The sequence below is a fragment of the Camelus dromedarius genome, chromosome 8, assembly GCF_036321535.1.
Source record: "Camelus dromedarius isolate mCamDro1 chromosome 8, mCamDro1.pat, whole genome shotgun sequence".
NCBI lineage: Eukaryota > Metazoa > Chordata > Mammalia > Artiodactyla > Camelidae > Camelus > Camelus dromedarius.
Window position 1 is genome coordinate 54,862,923 of NC_087443.1, and position 17,320 is coordinate 54,880,242.

The 17,320-nt window shown below is 37.0% G+C and overlaps 1 protein-coding gene across 1 annotated transcript in view; it reads left to right on the top strand.

The window, feature by feature from the left end:
- CC2D2B (coiled-coil and C2 domain containing 2B) overlaps positions 1-17,320 on the top strand; it is a 31,123-nt gene that overhangs the window by 4,300 nt on the left and 9,503 nt on the right. The window contains exons 5-9 of the mRNA XM_064488294.1: positions 3,645-3,741; positions 8,006-8,104; positions 10,772-10,969; positions 12,710-12,799; positions 15,362-15,475. Coding sequence (XP_064344364.1) covers positions 3,645-3,741; positions 8,006-8,104; positions 10,772-10,969; positions 12,710-12,799; positions 15,362-15,475 — 598 coding nt within the window. The remainder of the gene's footprint in view (positions 1-3,644; positions 3,742-8,005; positions 8,105-10,771; positions 10,970-12,709; positions 12,800-15,361; positions 15,476-17,320) is intronic.

Genomic DNA, 17,320 nt, shown 5'->3' on the forward strand with positions numbered 1-17,320 from the left:
GCAAATAGTGTTATCTGAACATTCTTGTACTTGTCATCTGGAACACACATGTGAACGTTCCTTTTTAAGACAGTAGTTCTCAAACTATTTTGTGCGCTGAAATCACCTATACAGCTTCTTAAAACAGGCTGCTGGGCCCAACTCCATGGTTTCTAATTCAGCAGCTCTGGGGTAGGGCTGATACATAATTCCATTTCTAACAAGTTCCCCAGTGTTACTGATGCTCCTAGTCAGGGGACACTCTGAAAACCTCTGTGCTGGGATCTGTGTCTAAGAATGGAACTGCTTCAACTTTCCTAGCTGATGCCAAACTTTTTTGTAAAGTGATTGTACCGACATACACTCACAACAGCAATATGGAAGTTCCTGTTGTGCCACATCTTCAATAATAGTTTGTATTTTAAAAACTAATTTTTCTAGTATGATGGATCTTAAATGATATCCTCATTGTGATTTAATTTGCATTCCCGGATTTCTAATGAGATTAAGTTTCTTTTTTTTTCCATTTTAAAGAAATTGATAGATTTTATCTTTTAGAGCAGTTTTAGGTTCACAGTAAAACTGAGCAGAAAGCACAGTTCTTACATATCCCCTCCCTACAACACACACACACAGCCTCCCTCAGTGTCAGTGTGGTACCTTTGTTACAATCAATGGGCCAATGTTGACACATTATCAGCTGAAGTCCACAGTTTACATTAGAGTTCACTCTGGGTTGTACATTCTGTGGATTTTGACAAATTCATAATGACATGCATCCACCACTGTAGTATTATTCAGCATACTTCTACTGCCCTAAAAATGCCCTGTGCTTCACCTATTCATCCTTTCATCCTTCCCTGGAACCTCTGGAAACCAACTTTTTACTGCCACCATAGTTTTTAACCTTTTCCAGAGTGTCACTGAATGTCAGGGTTCTCCAGAGAAACAGAACCAATAGTGTGTGTGTGTGTGTGTGTGTGTGTGTGTGTGTGTGTGTGTGTATTTTGAAATCAGGAAGCGAGAGCTCCAGCTTTGTTCTTTTTCAAGATTCATGTTTGATGCTAAAGCTATGTAAATAGGTTTTGGTAATTGAAAATAAAGTGCAATGAACAAGACAAATTTGAAATATAGAGCTTAAAATTTTTTTCTAAACTCCATTAGCAGTTTTCAGTTGTCACTTCCTATACGGCTATAGCTCTCACTAGGATGAAAGGAATATAAGGAACTGTCTACTATATCCATTGTCCAAGTCCCTTCTCTTTTCCTGATGCCCTTTCCCCCTTCTGCCAATCTTGTTCAACTTTCTCAGTTTCTGCAGATTATGTGTTTCCTGCCTATTTGCATGGTTCTTTGATGATATCACTCTGTCTTTTTAACTCCTGAATTTCTCCTGTTTCTTGAATGCCAACCTCTTGGTCTCCTGGCTCTTGGGCTTCTTGTGTTGTTTTTCCCTCCACCATCTGTGTTCTTGACCTTGACTCTTTGTGAGTGGGTCCTGATTTCCAGGATAAAACAATCTGTCTATCCCCTTCACCCTCCAGTCACTCTGTTTCCTGCAGGATTGTCCTGACTATAGGCTTTAACCAGGAAGTGCCATATTCAGTCAGTCACTTTCCAAGCAAACTAAAAGGCTTTGGTCCCAGATGCAAGCACAGAACCACCAACCCACCAGTACCTTCCCCAGAATCCCCTCACTCCAGTACTGGTTCCACTGAGGGAAATTGTATGCTCTGTGTGAATGGTCACATCCCAGCCACCACACCTCAAAGTAAAAACCTCCAAACCCTAACCAGAATTTGCAGGGAAACAGAGAGACTCTGTTTATGCCATTATTTCAACTTGGGAAGAAAAACCCAAATAGACCAGTATAACTTAGAATCTGTTAGCGTAGGTGCTATGGGTACTTCTGCTATTATCAGAACTCAGGTATATTCTTCCACAACACAGCTCAATAGTATATTCAGAGTCTCTGACCACAGAAATCTTTGTTATTTGTCTGCCTGTCTGGATCTTGTACTTCTTACTTTGCTTTGCTCTCTGGTATTTGCTTACTCTTTGTAAGCAAAGAGTGTTGATTGAAAGTTAAATCTATTATGTTATATTGTATAATATTAAATAATTGGTATGTAAAATGTATTTTGGGTAAAAGGTTTACAAAGGTATAAGATGTGGTTATGTGTGTGGAAATATTTGGTGTGTTAACTTAGACATTGGAGTTAGAATACACTGTTAAATGAGTGGATTTAGGAGAACATGAAATAGTCAATAAGATAAGCTTATAAGTGAACTAAAGAGAGGAAGTATTGTAGAGTATTTGCATTCTTGCAGTTATAGCCATCAGATAAGCCAAGAGCACATGTAGAGTACAACCATGTGGATCAGAGGGCTCTGCTAGGGCAAAACCACTCGGCTATCACTTTTCAATGTCTCAGCTGCAAGAGCTCCGTTCCTTTCTCCACACGATATATTAGTGAATAGAAATCACATGCAAATAGGATAGATAATAATAATAATAAGTAGTAAATAGTAATTAACCTTGTGAGCTCTACTTTGGAGAAGAAATTGTGGTGAAATTTGGGGGAGAGTTTGAGTAGAATGCAAAATGCAAGTTAATGTAGGACTTGAGTAATTTAAGGGATATACTAAGTTGACACACTCAAAAATGTCTTGAGGTTGACAGTAATCATTTCTAGCTAGCATAGTGTTGTAAATATACATTGCCTCCCATTGCAACATGAAAGGGAACTCTTTAAGGAGCAGGGTAGGGAAGTCAGCTTATCACTTAGATAAGAAATCTTCAATTTAAAATTGTTCTCCAAATTCAACTAACGTTTTTCATTTGTCATTGTCAGTTGGTCTTAGAAAATTATACAAACTGTTGAAGATCCTTTGACATAGTAGATGTTTCCTTAAGCAACACACTTCAATAAATAATGTCAGTGACAGTTGGTATAGTGAAAAGGATCTGGCTCTTAGAGTCAGTTAGTCAGAATTGGGTTCAGATTAGGGCTCTGTCATTTGCAGGTGGCATTACCATGGGCAAGTTATATAACTTCTCTGAGCTGTTAGAAGTTTGACTGAGATTTGATGAGCAAGCTGGAGCTGAGAGTGGAAGTTCACTGCTTGTGATATACAATGCTACCCTTTCAGCTACCTCCAAAAATATATCCAATCAAGTAAGCCATCAGCAGACAACTTGCAAAATTAAATGTATTCCACTATCCCAATTTCTGGTTGTAGAAAATAAATGTGAGAAAGAGAATAAGCTCTGTGGTTAAACAGTCATACTTTTAGCTGTGAGCAAAAGAGCAGTTTAACTCTATGTGTGAAGTAGCAGACACTAACAGAATGTGAGATAGTAGGAAAGTCATAATGTACCATACTCCAGATAATTTGTTTGCAATGGATGGCTGTAGTGAAAGCCTTTCTGCTTGGCATTTATACGTTTTTATTTTTTTATGCAAATTACCTTGAGAGAGAGAGAAAATAATTTTAAAAACACATACTTGCTTTAATGAAAGATAGCAGTTGTCTTAAAAGCACATAGCTTTTCTTAGTTTATGCTTCATAAAAGAAAAGAACACAGGTTAATTTTATAGTCCTTTATGAATCATGCTTTTATAAACCAAATTAAGCGTTTAATATGTTTTTCTTATTTACAGCTTACCAGGACATGATTATAACTTCTCAAGCTTATCTAAAATAAAAGATAATATATATATCAACATTTTTGATGAAATGATTATTGAAAAACATGAGGTAAAGTAGAATAATACAATAATCAATGCTGAAATAATTCCAAGTTCAGACTGGAAAGTCTATTAACATATTTGTAAATTTGTTTTTAGATGTGCTATCTATTTCAAACATTTTCTAAAAAGGATATGGGGCAACTTGAAATAAAAACAGACATATGACAGATCAGTTAAAAAATAACGGCGATCATAAACCACATGCAACAGGAGGAGGGATAAATATACGAAAAATTCGGGAGAAGTACGTTTCTGCAGTTGAACATTACACTTAAATGTGAACTTCCTGGTAGCCAAGATAGAAAGATAAACAAAAATGAGTTATATAGTTCTCACTGTCTGATCAAGGGAAATATACTACTTTTACAAAAGAGACCAAATTATTCTTAGGACTAAAACCCAGTTCTGTTCAATCGTATTTTTAAGAATAATGAATGCTTCCTTGTAGTTATATGAAAGTTCCTAACACAAAGGCTAGTGCCATAGCAAGCTCCAAAATGTTAGTGTCCTTCCAATTGAACTCGGCACTAAAAGTATAAAGATGCATACCCATTGTACCTCCTCTCTTGTGGCCCTGATTAAATGCTTTAATATAAATGTCTATCAAATTCTATGGCAATACTATTGATGAAGAAATTATTTCTACCTAGAGGGATTGGGGATCAGAGTCAGAGAAGCTGAACTAGACCTTCAAGTGTGGCTTAGGAATGAGCCTTCTGTAAGAACTACTGAGAAACATAATGGCAATGTCTTCCAACCTAGTTTTCAGGAGATACAGGCACGTATTCTTAGTAAAACATTTTCCATCGATTCTTAATAAAGGCTGAGGATAAAATATTAAACAGTAATTTGGCAATGGCTATTCTCCAAGGAGTTAAACCGAGTAGTTTTCTGACTATCTATATTAATAATGAGTAGAGCTTACAAAACCCAAAGAATGCCTAACAGAATTCCTCTCTCAAAAGTGAATTATCTCAGTGATCAATTTGACCAGAATTAAATAGCAGTTAACAGTTAAACTCTTGCAAGTCCTTTGTATTGTTACTGAATGAAATCCGTATGCTTCAGGTGTCAGACTTACATGTGACAATGTTGGCATGTTTTTAGAGAAGAAAAGGGCCTGGCTTACATTCTTGCCCTCTTCTCTTAGACTGTGGGCCGAAACATTCCATTTTCTCGTAAAAGATCAGAGCTAGGCTGAGCGCTGAGGTGACCACCCAGCTGAAAGTAGGTTTTGATTTATCATAGATCACTATTCTATAGGAAACACTTTCTTTCCATGCTTCAGTTTTCCTCTTTTCACTGTGTATATTTAATTACTGCTATCAACTATTTCCTACTTCCTGTGGGTCTCCCCTTCATTAGTTACCTGCTACCTGGAAACTTCAAGTCTCACAGACATACGGCCTATTTTTAGCACTGGGGATCAAAGAGTGAACTGAACTGCGTTTGTAGCTGGCAAAGCCAGCCCCCGGAGCTGCTCCAGATTTGGAGCTTACATTTACTGAAACTGTGACAAAAATCCTGATGGTCACAAAAAGAACTTAAATTAATCCAATACTTGTTTGTCAGTTTAAATTTTCTTTAAATAAAAATTAAGTATTTTTCAAGATTTAAAACTTCATTAGCATATAATTTTTCATCTTAGTTTCTTCTATTTTTGACCTGCTGTTATCTACTCTTTCTTCATTTCTAAGTTTATCCAAGTGTGTCTTTCTATTTTTTCCGGATTTAATGTGGAAGAGATTTGCTTATTTTTAAAAAACCAACTATAGAAATTGTCCTTAAATTTTTACTCTTATTGTGGTTTTTAATTCATTTATTTTTGCTTGTGTTTTTATTATTTTTCCTCTCAATTTCCCTAGGACGTACTTATTTGTACTTATTTTGGTTAAATGTGTTGAATGTCTAGTTTGTTCAATTTCTTTCTCATAAATAATAGAAACATTTTAAGACTACAGATTTGTCTCTAAAAATATATTAGACTGTATCTTTTATGTTAGATTACTTGTTATCTTTATTTTTATTATTTTCTATATATTTTTATTACATTTATATCTTCCTTGACCTAATATTTAATATTATGTTTTATATTTGTAAATGTTTAAGAGACTTTAGTGTAAACTTTTGATTTTAAATTCTAGTTTTATTACATTATAGCCAAAGAGGCTTTTGTAATTTTTAGTAATTGGTACTATGATGTTTGGAAAAATTAATTGTTTAAAACATTTTATTTCTATGGTTTAATTTTATTTATATGGTTTTTCTAGAGTTTACAAACCATTTCAGATGAGTTTAAGTTATTCAGATTTAAGAGACTCAACCAAAATTACTTAATTACATTTGTATTGGCAAACTCATCCTGGTAAACATTTGCTTTCTCTAACAAGGGAAAATAAATAGTAGAGACAACAGGCTAAAAGGGAAAAGGCCTATGCTTGGATCAAGACAGCAAATATTGCTCGCATCATCCCAGAAGCTTCCTTTATGCTCTCTCCACATCACTACTCCCCAAGAGTAATTACTGTCTAAACTGTTAACAGCATAGATTAGGTGTTGCTTTTTTTTTTTTTAACTTTATAGGATTGAAATCTCATATAGAATGCACCCATGAAGTATGAATGGCTTATTTCTCTCTACATTGTGTTTGTGGGCGTCATCCACAATGTCGCATTTAGCAATAGCTCATTGATTCTCATTGCTGTATGGTATATTATTGTAGGGATATACAACAACATTTTTATGTGCTCTGCTGTGGAAAGGTAATTCGCTTCTTTCTAGTTGTTGATTCTTACAAATGATACTGATATAAATATACTTGTATGTCTTTGGGAAATTTATCTGTGCATTTCTGTTGGATATATACTTAGGAGTGAAATTGCCAACTCTTAACTTGTGCATATGTTCAGCTTTAGTAGTTTAATGCCAAGTGGTTTCCAAAATGGTTATGTCAACTTATATGTACTTCCACCAGCACTATATATGAGAATTCTAGTTGCTCCGTGTCCTTGCTCTTACCTGGCATTGTCAAGTTGTTTCATTTCAGCCATGTTGATGAAAGTGTCATCCTATATCACTTTGTGGTTTTAATTTGCATTTTTATGATAACTAATGAAATTGAGCACCTTTTTCTATAAATCTGGTAACTATATAAATGTGGATTTATTTCTGGAGTGTGTTTTGTTCTGTTGGTCTATTTATCTAACTTTTGCATCAATTCCAGACTGTTTTAATTACTAAAGATTTGTTATAAATCTTGATATCTGGAAACCTAAGTCCTTTGGCTTTGTTTTTCTTCCTCAAGATTACTTTGGCTATTCTTAGCCCTTTGCATTTTCTTATAAATATTGGATTCAGCTTGTTGATTCACAAAAAACAATACAAAACCTGCTACGATTTTAATTAGAATAGATTTGAATATATAGATCAATTTGATTAGAATTGATACCTTTATAATATTGATCTTTTCAATTTACATTCATGGTATACATCCTCTTTCCACCTTTAGTTATCTCTGTATTAGTCAGGGTTCTCCAGACAAACAAAATGAATAGGATATATAGGGATATACAAGAAGAGTTTCATTACGGGAATTGGCTCATGGGCTTATGGAAGCTGAGACAAGGCACAATATGCCATCTACATGCTGGAGAACCAGGAAAGCTGGTAGTATAATTCAGTCCAAGTCCAAAGGCCTGAGAACACAAAGACTGCTGGTGTAAGTCCCAGAGTCTGAAGTCCCTGAGAACCAGGTAGGAGAAGGTAGATGTCCCAGCTTAAGAAGAAAAGAGAGGACTTGCCCTTCTGCCATCTATTTGTTCTATTCAGGCCCTCAGAAGACTGGATGATTTCCACCCACATCTATGTAGGCTGATCTGGTTACCCAGTCTGCTGATTCAAGTGCTAATCTCTTTGGTAACATCCTCACAGAAATATGCCCAGCTATCTGGGCATCCCTTAGCTCAGTCAAATTGGCGCATAAAATTAACAATCACAATCTCCTTTTGCTAGTTTGCTTAGGCATGATCTAGAATTAATCACAATATATCATACTTTTTTTATACATATGTCATAAACTCCACAAGGGGTTATTATTATTGCTTTAAATAGTCAGTTATATTTTAAAGAAATTAAAAAGTGTGAAAAAAAACTTTTCTAATTACTCTGGTTCCTTTTTAAAAAGAAAGAGATTTTTAAAATACATACAAGTCTGTGTGAAAGTTATTCATCACATGATATTAAGTAAATAATAGAAAAAATTATTTTAATAGGATCACTGTTTCAAGAGCTGCAGTGGTCATTCATATATAAGAAAGAATTGGCTTGGATCCATTGTCTTCCCTTTCTCTGCTCTCCTGCAACAATCTGAGGTAATAGAAAATAATTCTTTGCTAATCATTCTAAATTTTTATCTCTGGCTAATAGAAATACTTACTTGTCACTTTTGAATCAGGTTCAGTGATTGGCAGTTTAATAGGTCAGTCAAAATATCCTGTATTCAGGTGCCCTTGGGGTGTTGGAGTAATTGAAGGTGTTAGCTATCTCTAGAGCAGGAGACACCCACAAAATTATTTATTGTATCTTTAGAGTGTTCATCGATAAGAATATAGGACAGCTAGCCTTAGGTCTTAAAGCAACATTCATATTTGCTTATAAAAGTTTTATAGGACCAGATTCATGAATATTCTGATGAATGTCATTGCTTTGTAACCATGGGTTCTAGGAGTTTCACTTCCTCAAACATTGTTTATTGATAATGGTGAGACTGATGGTTAGCACCTGTCTCTGTGATACCCCAGAGGTTCCTGCTGTTGGGTCATGTAACAAAAGTATGTCTATATGACCTATGCCTGCATGACCAGCTAAATATAAAAACCCCAGCCTAGACCCCATTTTGGGCGCTGTTTACTTACTTGCAGAGATATGCGAGATACAGAAAATTCAGAAATGAATTTTCTACCTCAAAGAGTTCACTGTCTATAAAAGGAAATGAACAATTAACATGGTGATGCTGTAGTGCTCTGAGTGGGGCATGAGACAGGTAATATGAGGGTACCTTACTCCTCCTGGTTTGGAGAGGGAGGTGAGGGGTGTTCAGAGGGGTTGGGGGTAGGTAAGAGGGCAATGAGGTGGAGAATGAAAGGTCAGGGAAGTATTTACAAAGAAGAGAACTTTTTAATGAAGTCCCTAAAGGTGCATTTGCCAAGAGGGGCAGTTGACTCAGAAGGAATTCTGTGTGTATCAGTCAGTACTGCATTTGGTCATATGGAACAGAAAACCTGACCAACAGTGGCTGATGTAAGGGGTCTGTTTATCTCACTTAAAAAGAAGTCTAGATGCCGTGTAGTCACTCAAGAATGTCGTCAAGGATCCAAGCTACTTTTGTCTTTCTGCTCCACTGTCATTATCACGTGGCTTTCATACTCATAATTGTGAATTGTTTACTGCACCTCCAGTCTCATATTCAGGCTGCAGACAGGAGGCAGGGCGAAGCAAGAAGGGGCAGGAAAACAAACAGTTCCCCAGAAAACCCCAGCAGACTTCTGCCTGCATTTTACTTATTTGGACCCACCCGGCACCCAGCTGCCTCACCTTGACTCATTCCAACCCCTTTTCCCAATCCTGGATCTGATCACTATTGTTTATTTAGTATTTCTCTTTAGTTGGCTCACTTTTGAAACTTAGAAACATTTATTTGGAAAAGAAAATTCCTATTTCTTTACCGTCACACTTTAATGGCTGTCATTTTGCCACCTAAAGCTGTTGGTAAGAAAGGAGGAGAGAATGGAGATTAAGGAGGGAAATAGAAATGTCTGCATAATATGCAATCACAGAATGTCTTGAGGGAGCAGGATGCAAACACAAGTGTTGCAGATAAAAAACAATGGCGATTTTAAGTTGTTGGAGGTACAGGGCTTCCTACATTTATAAATCCCTACACTTGTTTCTCAGTCTGTGGCCAGATTCTAGAATCGATAGGTAGTTAAGAACGTGAACTTCAAAGGTGAACAAACCTGAGCTGTAATCCTGGCTCTACTACTCATTAGTTGTGTGATCGTGCACAAATTACTTACATTCTCTGAGCCCCAGTTTCCTTATCTATAAAATGGAAATAGGAGCAGTATCTACCTCATTGAATAATATGATCTATATCAAGCACTTGGCACAGTGCCTTACACATGGTAAATACTCTAAATACTCCAATAACTATTAGCTATTATTATTATTATTATAAAAAAAAATAATCTCCTCCCTCAAAACACACACACGCACACGCACACGCATGCACACACAAGCATACACGCACACACAATCCCTCCTCCTGTGGTCATTCTTCCTCCTGCTACATTTTTTTCTCTTTGCAGACCCAATGAAAAATGTAACATGGTCTTTTAGCATCTTCTCTGAGCCTGAATTAGATTTTCTAAGGGCTTTTTGTCACTCCAGCACTGTAACTTGCTTCCTCGTTTTGTCCCTTTCTTAGTCTGCCCTTTTCCCATAGTACATGTTAAGCAGGAGCCCAGGGTGTTAAGGGTGCCTGTGAACAAATCATCATGGAGAACCTGACCATCCCTGTGCAAATACCTATTAGTACCAGCGTGAACCCATGAAAGCCTGTTCCCATAGTGGAGAACACTGAGCTGAGCTTTCCTATGTTTGACAGATGCTTATTTTCATCATGCAGAATCCATTGTATTGCTTACTCTTTCAGATTAGTGGGACATTTCAAGTAAATATTCCACCAGTTTTGCTTGGATATACTTGGAGTAAGACTTACGTGTCTCCTAAAGAAGATTATAATGGACAGAACTTAAAAGAATGTACCTTCTTAAATATTTTTGCTACCATTGAACCTCAAATATCATATGCCATCTGTAATCTGGAACCAGACAAGGTAGGCTTTACAGCGAATTATTTTCATATATACTGTCAAAGAAGTACTCATTTCAAAGCTGGCAAAAATGAACATTGATTCTTGATATTTCCCCATGGAAACAACATGGTACAATGTTGAAATATTTTAAACTTGATTCTAGTTTTCAGATCAAATAGATGTTTTGGAGAGAGCACATATTTTTAAAAGAAATTGTAAGGCAGTATTTCCTAACCGAAGAATCACAACTACTGTTTTTAATGAGGAAGGGATACAGATCTTAGTAACAAGATATATCAAGGCATTAAATCCACCTCAGCAACTCATGGATATATTTCTTCGTGATTCTAATTCAACACTTGTAAGTTATATTTATTTTAGTAACTTTATTGAGATATAATTCACATACCATGTTATTTACTCATCTAAAGTATATAATTCAGTGGGTTTTAGTATACACACAGAGTTGTGCAACTGTCATCACAGTAAATTTCAGAACATTTTGATCACTCCAAATTTATATTTATTTTAACTTATTCACTTTTTATATTAACTCCAAGTATAACTTTTTGATTCAAATTGTTTTACTTTAAAAGACAGTTTTCTGAGAGAAAAACCATTAATGTTGCAGTGTGTCCTTCTGAGCCCCATTTGGAAGAAAATATATCTTCCTGATCCCCTTCATTTCTGCCCACTTGTGCTAGACAGTCATTGTTGCCACACCAGTTCATGTGATCATAACAGCTTCACAACTTTTCTATCCAACTTTGAAAAGCCACACAGACTTCCAAACAAAATAAAAGGTTATGTTCCTAAAGGGGCTGTGTCCTTCTACAGATTACTTCTTGTTGCATGTGGGAATGAAGAAACCGTGTTATACTTTGCTCTGTAAACCGCCAGAATAACACTTCCCACTGAATCCCTATGTGGCTTTATGCATATCTATTTACCAGCTGACAAAAGAGACATACACTCAAAATTTAATTTCGTATCAAATGAAGATTTATTCATTATGGACCCAAAAGAGCATATAGCTCCTTCCACTTTGAGAAAGGAAAATACGAAATCAGAAATCTAAGTCTCTCCGTTAAGGAAAAAATAACCTTTGATTAAAGGGCATCTATGAAAAATCACGTATACCTTTTATTCATTCAGGCTTTATTGAGTCAGTTGGCTCTCCTCAGAGTATTTACATTATTTTTCCATTATGAAGCTCTTACCTGAATTCCTTAAGCTAAAATCAGAAGTCCTAACTTAGGTCACCTGTTGCTATACTCAGCTTTTCCATCGTGGGTTTCTTCCTGCCTATGTTTCCTGACACCCAAAGTCCAAGGAGATAATAATGCTCTCAGATTTCTTTCAAAGGCAATCTGTGCTTTTAGGAAAGTATAAATCCTAGCCCCTTTGCTTATCAGGGATTGTGAACCATGTTTAATTAACTGTGTGAAATCAGAAACACGACCAGTGTGGGAGGTTGTAATAGTGCATAAATGTTAGCTATTGTGAATCAGAGAAAATGTTAGTGAATGTTCTGTGTTAACTCATTGTTTCTTTATTTGTATTCCTTTCTCCTTTCCTACTCTAGTCTGAGTCCTTGTCTCCAGCTGTATAGGGGGAACAATTCACAAAATAACTTCTATTGTCTGAGAAAGTAGGCTGCACCAGTATCTTCCTGCTGCAACAACTTAACAACATTTTATTAACAAAAATAATTCTGATAGATTTTGAACCTAGAAGCGAACCAAACTTTTGTTATTCTTCAACATCTTTTTTCAGTTTTTTAAACAGTTGTACATTAATTGTTTGATATTTAATTTTTTTATTTATTGCAATAAAATGTAATGGTTAACATGCATGCTCTGGAGTCAGGCTAACTTGGGCTCATTACCAGAGACCCCATATATTGTGTTAGCTGTGTGACCCTGGGCAGGTTATCTTAGCACTCTAAGCTCGTTTCCCCTTCTGTAAAATAAAACTAATAATAGTGTGTACTTCATAGGCTTGTAGGATACACTAAATGTGATGATAATATATGTAAAGCATTATGCTTGGTGATGGGCATATAATATGCGCTAATAAATGTTAGTTAATATTATTTTAGGGCCTCATTGCTCGCTTTGTATCTTTGATTCCTATTATGCCTGATACACTGGGTGAAGATGATGGTTTTGATATGTGGATGACATCGGAGGTAACAAATTACATTTTATAATTTTTTGCTTTTCTCTTAAAGAACTCTTTTAAAAATATTATGCACTCATGTAGTAATTTGCCTTGTGAAATTTGAAGGCATTTGATAGTTTAATACATCATTTTCAGCTCTGTAGCAACCCATAGAAATAATTCTTAAAGACCAAAATCTTATTCAACATTTTAAGTGGTAGCTCATGAATACTTTGATTCAACAGGAATTCCAGGAGTACAATATTATGGCATTCTTCAGAGAGAATTATGGCTTGTCACTGCAGAGGTGGTCAGACCCTGAAGTCTAGGGCAAATACCACACTTCCCAGAAGCTCTCCCCAGTTTTCCCACATCTGAATGAAAAGCTCATATAGCAGTGCTCTTCCTTGGCGCTTGGATTTCTCTTTAGACTGGTTGCCAAATAAAATACAGGCCCCATGCTATATTTAGGGCATATTTTTACTAAAAACTGTTTGTTTATATGAAATTCGAATTTAACTGGACGTCCTATCCCCCCACAAAATCTGGCAACCCTAATTAGAATACTTCTTCCATTCCACCTTAAACTATATTTAGTTGCTTATATATTGACCCTACACCCACACACTGACATATACATTCCAAGTTTAATCTCCTTGAATGAAAAGACAGACTTGATTCTTATTTATTTTTATATTCATCACTTGTACATACTTTAAATTTAATAAGCATCCAATAAATATTTTTAATGGGAAGTACCAGTATGATGGGAGCCTGAGAGGGAACATTTTATGTTTGAAACTAATAGTCCTGACACTTACCTAGAATGTTTGAGAGGCTAGATTTGAGTTGAAATGGATTTAAGGGACACAGGGCTAAGTTAATAGGTCTGCTACCCTGCCTCCTGCTGAGTGGGAACAAGGGAAACACAAGCATGCCATTTGTTCCGGGATCCAGTGATTCAAATCTGATAAAACTCAAAGAGGTGTCACTAACTCTAGACTCTCCTGAGACTTTGAACTGGTAAGAATGTGTTCAGGGGTATTATGATCCTGCAGGACATTGAAAGACAGCCTCTAGAATAGCTAAAAGTAACCATTCAGGCACATTCTGGTACTCCCAAGCGTCCCCCAATCCAAACGATACCCATAACCAAGAGGTTACCATAGGCATAGGATTCCTCTTGGCTGATGTCGTCCCACTGATGTGAACTCTTTGGACTTGGGGCACCCATGAGTGAATGACTAATTAGATCATCACAAGACAGGAGTTATTTTCTCCTACCCAGCATAAAGTCTTGGAGTCAAACAAACCTTTGTTCAAATCCTACTTCAGCCATTTAATAGCTATGTGACCTAAGATAAGTTATTTTGCTTCTTTGGACCTCAGTTTCCTCATCTGTGTCATACAGGGGTTTTGAAAGGTAGGCACCTAAAACTCAAATGTGTTAGTTACCCACTCTCATCCATTCCATCCTTCTCTTACGAAATCCAGTCAGGGGAACCTCCATGGCCTGACATTGAAGACTACTCATATTCTGCTCTTCATTCTCCTGCTCACACTTTTCTCTCAGAGGAGCCATGTCACCACCCTCCCTGACCTCCATCCCTCACCGTCACGTTCAGCCAGTGTGTATGGGTGTGGCCATATCAGCTGTTAAAACACTGAATGCTTCCATGCTGACTGGTAAATAGTCACTGCCAAGAGCCCCTGAGCTCCCCCTCCCCAAGCTCCCTGGCCACCGCGGCCCTTTCTCTGGGACTGTAATGAACTGGAAAGCACACGTCCTGTCTACATGGTACAGCTGCTACTCAGCAGCAACAGGTTATTGCTACGTGAATGTTTGGGCCCATATGTGTTCTTAGATCTTTGGATTTGTCAAGAGAAGCCAGAAGCCCAGAGTTTTCTATGAGACTTCCCAATTTTTAAAAGCATTTCAGGGCCAAACAAAGCCCACCTGCAGACTAGAACAAGGTCATAGACCACCAGGCTGCTACCCCTGCAGTGCTTTTCCTCTCCTGCTATGGCTGCTTTCTAGGCCCCCCACACTTGACTGTCCAGCTGTCCAGCTCTTTCAATCGAAGAAGTTTCAGTCACTCTTCCTGATTGGGCTCCAACTCAGACCTCTTCCTCTCTCTGAGTTGAGAGCGCTGTATCGGTACAGGACAGAGTATAGCTCTGCTGACCAAAGGAGCCCTTCCTCCAGAAACACTATTTGATTACCTATCAGATGAGGTTCCTTAAAATACCAGCCCATATGTCCCATTTTCCCAGTTTAATATTTTTCCCAAACAAAAATGCCCCACTTTGGATGATAAATTATTGTCTCATTTACACAGTATCCACATTAATTGTCCCATAATAAAGGTGACCCCTGTGTTCCAAGTGAATGCTCTCTTCATCTCATATCATAGTATTCTATCAGGCAAAAGGTGCCAGAGCTTTCAGCTTTGCAGTTGTCTCAGCGACCTGGCAAAATATGTGTGTGAAACTGGGGGCAGTAGAGGGACTCTAAATCTGTCCGATCATTGCGTTATTCAACTTTCTCTTCCTCTCTTTTTTTTGTCTTGTTGCTTCTGTTTCGCCCTAGCGCTGTATCAGTTTGGCTATTGGAAACAAGGAGGAGCATGCCATACTTCTCTGTAATTTCTTTCTGTATTTTGGAAAGAAAGCTTTGGTCCTTCTAGGAACCTCAGTGTTGGAAGTAAGTGTTGGAGTTAATATTTAAATTGTATAAACAAAACTAATTAGCTTTCAGCTGCAAGTTTAAAAGACTTCAACCCCAAGTTTCCATCTTTTCACAAGCAATTTAGGGAATTTCATGGGCAAACATTTACTTAGGAAGATAATGTTGGTTCATCAGAATTTCTATAAAGTAAAGAACGACTTCCTTCTGTTTGTCTTCTTTGTAAAGTTGTACAAATAATAGTGCTACTTCACGGGGTTACTAGAAATATTAACTTACGTAGTAAATGTGTGGCAATGAGAACAGCACCTGGTTCATGGAAATTGCTCCATAAATGCTGGTGGCAGTGATATAGTAATAGTTCTTGCAGTCATTGTAGTGGTTGTTAACCATCATCACCACCATCATCTTTATGTTTCTGATAATCTGTTTTAAGATCCTTAAGAAATACTTCTCCCAATTTCCACTGCTCAGTTTTTCATCATACAAGAAGTGGGCCAGAAACTTATGTTTACCTCCCTGAAGTTTTTACATCTTAATTATATACTCCTGCATTCAAACCTTCAGAAAGCTGTATTCTTTTGGACTGTTTTCATTTCTACTATGAATATCTTGATAAGTGTCCAAGCTTCCAGCCTCGTTTCATGGTTTTTGTCGTGATCATTTATTTCTCTATAGTCCCTTGGTGAGAAGCGTGTGGCTAATTTCCCCACATGATCTTCCTGCTGTAGTTTTATGTGCCACTAGATGGCAGTAAACAGTCAACAATATCTCAGCGGACCTTTCCACTTGCACCTGTAAGTCAGTTCAGTGGGTGGCCAGCGCTCAGCTGTGTGTTTGACCTCAACTATGTGATTGTAACAGGTGAAGCCTTTTCCTTACTGTAAAGATAGGGGCACAGTGATAAAGAGCACGAGCTTTGGAGTTAGGGAAACCAGGCTCCACAGCACAGTGTTAAGAATATGGATATCGGGGTCAGTCAGAGAGGATTTAAAACCTGGCAGTGACATTCACTAGCTGTATGATCTCAGCCTTGTTTACTTCTCTGAGCCTCACTTATCTCCCCCACAAACAGGAATAATGCCAGTTACCATTACCCTACACAAGCTCTTAGCCTCTTATTCTTCATGTGAAAGATGAGCATAATTATCACCCGTACCTCATAGAATCTGGAATTCATTAAAGTGAGAAAGTGTGAATGCTGAGTACAGTACCTGGGGTACATAAATACTCAATAAATGTTAGTCATTATTATTGTTACTTGCAATATTCATTCTTTGCTAAACAAGAAAGGTTTATACTTCAAAAGGTATGTGCAGAGCAAAATAACAACATAATGACTACTTTTGTTCTTCAAATGTTTCCTGTTTAATTTCTCTTTGGCCTCTAATTCCAGATCTTGTTCTCAAAATTAATTTTACGGTCTTTTTAACTTCTCTTGCTTTTCAGAACCTTAGGCAAATCTCCATTCCTAACTCTGCATGGTGTTCACCTTTGGTCTCTGAGTAAATTCTGCTCAAAGCACAGTCGGTCCATACAGCACCTTTGTGTGAATTGGGTGAAAGTACCCCTACCTCAAACATTCTAGTACTAGCTGTTGGGAAATTGTCATAATATACTAATTTTGTTAGAACAATATGTTATTGCTATCAGCGTCCACCCTCCAGCACCATACATGGCAGCATTGGCTCAAAGTTCTCTCATTTGACTCCTCATGCTAACCTGGGCCTAAGGATTTTGGTTGCTTTGGCTTTTTTTCCTTTTCAAAAAAATTTTAAAGATCCTTAAAAAGGCTTTTAAAAATCAGAGATACATATGCTTACATTATAATTTCCACATACAAAAATGAGTTAAATTAATCAT